The sequence below is a fragment of the Spermophilus citellus genome (genome assembly GCF_964194105.1).
Source record: "Spermophilus citellus genome assembly, chromosome: 3".
Classification (NCBI taxonomy): domain Eukaryota; kingdom Metazoa; phylum Chordata; class Mammalia; order Rodentia; family Sciuridae; genus Spermophilus; species Spermophilus citellus.
Window position 1 is genome coordinate 160,085,701 of NC_138184.1, and position 6,000 is coordinate 160,091,700.

At 35.9% G+C, this 6,000-nt stretch overlaps 1 protein-coding gene across 1 annotated transcript in view; it reads left to right on the plus strand.

Annotated features, from left to right (window-relative positions):
- IMMP2L (inner mitochondrial membrane peptidase subunit 2) overlaps window positions 1-3,746 on the plus strand; it is an 883,542-nt gene extending 879,796 nt beyond the window's left edge. Inside the window, exon 7 of the mRNA XM_081285017.1 lies at window positions 3,089-3,746. Within this exon, the coding sequence (XP_081141143.1) occupies window positions 3,089-3,208 (120 nt within the window). The 3' untranslated portion in view covers window positions 3,209-3,746. The remainder of the gene's footprint in view (window positions 1-3,088) is intronic.
- The last annotated feature ends 2,254 nt before the right edge of the window (window positions 3,747-6,000 follow it).

A 6,000-nucleotide genomic window follows, 5' to 3' on the forward strand; every position in this document is an offset into this window, starting at 1 on the left:
TGCCCTGCAATATAAAATGTCATAATCTCTGGCAATTAAGATGTGGACATCTTTGGGGAGGAGGTATCATTCTGCTTACTATACCTTTTAAAAATAATTTTGACTTTTGAACCATTGTAAATGTTTATACATTCAAAAATAAAGATGAATCAAAAAACAATAACCAAAGCAAATTCTAAAATTGAATATAAATAGAAAAAAATGAACTTGTTTATGAATTGGTAACATTACTGCACTTGGGAGAAAAAAAAGACTTGATTCAAATGAAGTTTGAACACAGGACTCTACCAAACATCCTTAAAACAAGATATATTTTAAGTACTGCTGTGCTTTGAAAAGATTTGAAAATGGTTTGTCTCCCAGAACTCATGGAGTTTTATACCCATTTTGAGGTATTAATAGGAGACAAACTTAATCCAACTATGCAGTTTGAAGGTGGGGCCTTTGAAAGGTGCTTAGAATTAGATGAAGTCATTAAGGTGGAACCCCATGACAGAACATTGTGGTTTTATCAGAAGAGAAAGACCAGACACACACTCCACAAACCAGGACTCTGCCAGCAGCAAGGCCATCCCCAGGTATAGTACAAGAAGCAAAATAATTGCAAGAAATCTTGATTTTTACCAATAAATGTTTTGTGGTTATAGTAGTGATAATATAGTCACCCTGAAATTTTTTGTGTACTTTAGGAATATGTAAATAAGCAAATGTGTTAATGTGGGGAGCCAAGGTGCTCACTGTGAAAGAAGGGAAATAAAATTTAGAATGGGGGAAACTGAAGGGAGAGCCTTTTGGTGCTAGATTTTTGTGTGTTTATTCCCTGAAATGTCATGGAATATTTATACCTCAGTATCAATGAGCATGTCTAATATCAGACCTTGGTTTATAAATGTCATTTCTTGCTAAAAGAAATCAAGGCATTTTAAGGAAATGTCTGAGTTTAGGCAAAACATGTTTAAGGTACAAGTAAGCCTATAGCAACTAGTGGTGCCAAAAAGTAAGAAAGTGCTTAAATCAAGTTGATGGTGACATGCCTAGAGAACACTGGCCAAAATGAGGACTTTGAACATCCAACAAACAAAAGATTGTAACACGTTCTGATTTAATGAACACATCTTTGGTATTAAAATAAAGGAGTTGGGGCTGAGAGAGAAATAGAAGGCCTTTTCCCCCCTTTTTTAGAGAAGAGTGTTGGCTAGTAGATATAAAAGAAATAATAGAGGAAAATCACTGTTTTTATAATCTCCAGTGTAGTAAGTAATTAAGGCAGGATTGTCAAGGGATGGTAAAGTCATTAGATGTAATGTTGTTGACATACAGAATATTTATCCTGTTTCAAAATATCCCATAGATTACTTATTAATTACAAAAGGGAAAATATGTGTTTGTAAATGGAGAAATCTGGTCACCATCATCTTAATTAAGCTATCAAACTTAACATTAAAACAATGGGAAAAGATGATATTGTTGTCTCCCAGTGTGATAGAGTGGGAAGAACACATTATCAACTGTATTTTAATCTCACCAAAATGTTTTAACTTGCATCTATTTATGAGAGGAAAAAAAAATCAAACAATGCTAGAGAGAAAAAACATCAGGCAGCACTAGATGTTGGACATTTTGTAAGGTAACTGTCCTGGACTTCAGGTTAAAGTAAACAAAATATAATTGGAAGCAAATAATGACCACTAAATGCAATTTGTCATCCTTGATTAGATCCCAAATTTTAAAAATAAAATAGAAAAGATACTATTGGAACAATTGGAAAATTTTGAACGTGGACTATATAACAAGTAATATGGTATTAATAATGAACATCTTAGCCTGGGGTAGTGGTATATATCTGTAATCTCATTGACTCAGGAGGCTGAAGCAGGAGGATTACAAGTTCAAGATTAACATTAAAAATTTAGCAACACTCTGTCCCAAAATAGAAATGAAAAGTGCTGAGGGTATAGCTCAGTGGTAAAGCACCTGTGGGTTCTATCCACTGTATCACCAACAATTCTGTGCTAATCTCTGTAGACAGTCAATAGGGAAAATATTTGAAAATAAATTAGTAAATGAAATGGACATATAATATATGATTTATAGCTGGCATTCAAAAACTATGACCTAAGTGTGAATGTCTTCAAGAACCATTGAGATATTCCACAGTAGTAACAATAATAAGAACAAATGACATGGATCTCTAGCCTTACCTCAGACCCCCTGGCAGATGATCTCTGAGGCTATGGCCCTGATCTGTATGTTAAACAACTATGCCATCTTCTCCTGCTCATTGAGTTAATGTCTTTAGGGAGATTATGATGTTTAAGGTTCCCTTTCTGCCTCTGGGCTCAGCCTTACTTCCTCCAGGAAGAGTTTTTTCCCCTTGCCTCCTCTCCCTCCTGGCAGATCACTGCTCATCTCTGCTGATGGCCTTCTTGACCATCTGCCATGATCTTCATACTTTCCTTAGCTTCCTGTTCCACCCTGTTTGGCTTGCCGGCTTGCCCTTGGGTTTTACTGTCTCCGGGAATGCTGCTTCCCTGTTGCTCAATGTGGTCTCCCACCTAGGCAGGCTACCAGGGATTCACACCTAACTTGCAGCTCATACAATATTAGCACAATACTTTTCACAAAATCTGAATTTTTCAAGTCTGTATAATTTTTTTTCAAAATGAAATTCAGATATATGAACTCTGTAAGAAATTCTGAGATTATAAACTATTTATGCTTCCTGAGTCTGTAGAGACAGGTTCTTGAGGGTTAGAGTTGCAACTTGTCCTGCCTGGTGCTGGAGCCAGATTCCAGCAATTGATAGTATGTGACTTTTGACAGATTTCTTAATCTCTCTGGACATTTTTTTTTCCTGATCTATAAAGTGTAAATAATAAACTACCTACAAAAAATGGTTGTTGCAAGTATGGAAGGAGTTTATATACATAAGACACCTGGGAAAATGCTATCTATGTAAGTGTTGACTATTTTATTAGCATCTTTCTATGAAATGCCAGACGTGGATCAAATTCTGCTCTCAAGATATTGATGATGACCTTTATAAAATGTTTTCTTTGTTGCTTTCTTTGTGTTTTCATGGACTCAGGTTTCCCTGGGACTTCTGCATGCTCATGCTACTCATATCCTGTGGCCTCCAGAACGCTGGCAGAAATTGGAATCCGTTCTTCCTCCAGAGCGCATACTGGTTAAGAGTGAAGAGGAATGACTGCATGGTTCCTCTGGACTGCCCACTTTGAGAAGACAATTATAGTGGGAGGGGAGCACCCCAAAAGGGGAAATCTCCCTACAAAATGAATATGAATATGAATATGAATATGAATACAAGAAACAATGTCCACATTAAGGTGATCTATATTCTTAAAGTTTTAAAATATTAAACAGTATTAAACAACACCAGATTCTGTGTTAAATTTTAGTACTCTATTGTTTATTGACCCCCCCCAAATGCAGATCTTTTAGGAATATGAAAATATTGCATCTATGTCTTAAAGGAGGTAACCTTGATTTCTTGTTGTACATACTTATTCTGTTGATTGGGTTTTGATTTTGTGCCTGCTGCTGAAAGATTTTGAAAATTAATATTCAATCACAATAATTTATCATTTACTGTTAAGACAGAACATGAAAAGACATACATATAATAATAGGAATTACATTGTAATTGATAGTGTCTACAGTGCAGTGATTGCCAGATAAACTGGCAGTGAACAGTGATGTTAAAATAAAACAATGATTTGTTCAGATCTTGTTTTGGTATTTAATTATCACTTAACCAGACATCCATTAATGAGGAACATATTGTCTTTTATGCAAGTAAGGAATTAAATAATGGAGAACCAATTCTATCAATACTTTAAAACAATCAAGCCTTTTCCATTGGCCCTTTTAAATTCAAAACTTCTGCATGATCTCATGCCTGATCAAAATGATGAAGAAACTCATTTATCAGCATTCAGTCACTTTTTAATGAAATGTTCTCAGTGAAATAAAAAAAAAATCACTCTGGATCAGCTGAGTTTGATTTTTCCCCAAATGATTTCTCAGTGTCCTATCTATAATACTGAAATCACCACTTGCAAAAGGGAGTAGTAGTAGAATAATAGATTCTATAATTTGTACAAATAAGGAGACAAATTCCCCACAAAGTCTGTAGGATTTATAAAGCCTTTTTTCCCTTTTCCTTCTTGTTGGCTGGAGGTTTGTGCTGATTAAAACAGAGTCTCTGGATCAATTCCCTCTGTTCATCTGGACTCGTTTTCTTCTGTGTTATCAGCAGACAAGATCCCAAATAATGACTAATCATCTTGCAAATGTGGATACTAATGTCTCATTAGCAGGCAGAAAAGAAAGAGCAATAGAAATACATGTGTTCACACACACACACACACACACACACACAAACACAAACATAGTAAGAACATATGTTTCTACTAATAATTTATTAGCATCAGGATAGCTCAATCCAATAAACATCTTCTGGCCCTTATATACTAAAGTGGTCAAAATTGGTTTTATTGTTTTGTTTTTTGGTTTCTTTGTACGAGGGATTGAACCCAGGGGCACTTAACCACTGAGCCAAATCCCTTGGCCCTTTTTTTTTATATTTTATTTAGAGACGGGGTCTCGATGAATTACTTAGGGTCTTGCTAAATTGCTGAGCCTGACTTTCAACTCTCAATCTTCCTGCCTCAGCCTCCTGAGCTGTTAGAATTAGAGGCATGTGCCACCGTACCTGGATAGAATTGTTGTTTTTAAAAGCAGATCTGCTTAAAAATCTTACAATGAATGTTCATTGCCCTTCTCAATTCTTTAATTCCATTTCCTTTGTTCCCCAGCTTGAACCTCAGGGTCTGACCTTTAACTGCAGTTTATTGAATACTCACATTTATTTCATGTTTTATAATCTCCCTCCTTGGTGAAGTGTATTCCCGAGATTATATGTAACATATTAAGTGCATAGGGGTTTTGACATTTTAGTCGCTAGTGCACAATAAGTCTGAGGGTTGTGGATCAAAGGGTATCAAGAGAATATAGAATAAGGAGTAAATGGAGAGGTGCATGGAAGAGCTGCTATTTACCACTGGTATGGAAGAATTCAGTATTTTAACAGTTTAGCAAACTGGCCACCAACCTTGCTACCCTTATTGACTACCTGTGTCATTCTCACTCAAACTATTAATTCAAGGTTATAAATCTTCAGAGAGGAGATAAGTGCCCTTTCTGTTCCATTTTGTATTCTCCAGTCATCTAACACATCACCAGCAGAGTTAACACCTAATTCTTGTTGAACAACTTGGCTCAAGAGTTACTTCCTCAGAAATGCAACTTCAGCCAAAGTTAATCATTGCACTACCTGTTATGCACATTCATGAGGGCATGAATCTCACTGGCACACTAAGAGTTCATGTGTGTATTTTCTCCCTTGCTGGGTTGTGAACAAGCTAGTCTAGTCCTAGTCCAGAGCAAGGTTAATCATGCTCAATTTAATACTGTAATTTTACAAAATTGATTAAAAAATATCTGTCCAATCAATGTATGAATGTGAAGTGCTATGTTAAGAATGGAAAATTAAGATGCATAAAACAAATTTTCTCAGTTTTCTGATGGAAGGTGGAAGTAATAAAGAGGCAAACAGGTCTCACATGGTCTAGCAGTAGGAATGGAGTGTGGAACAGGTGCTGTGGAGGCAGAGAAGATGGTAAGTGGGATTGTACACAGAGGAATCTGATGAGGGAGCAGAGGGGAGGGCTTCACAGGACAGATGCTTGAACTGAGGTTTCTAGACTGAATGGAGTCATCCTTCTGTGAATTATAAATGTAATCAGTATAAAATTATTTTGGCCACCTAAATTGTTCCCAGTAATTGCCATTTAAATACTGGGGAGTGTATATGTATACTGACTTTTATATATTACATTTGCAGAATATAAAATAGTGATTGTGCCTTAGGAGGACTTAGAGCTGCCATTTTGCAATTTCTTTTTTACTTTTTGTAAG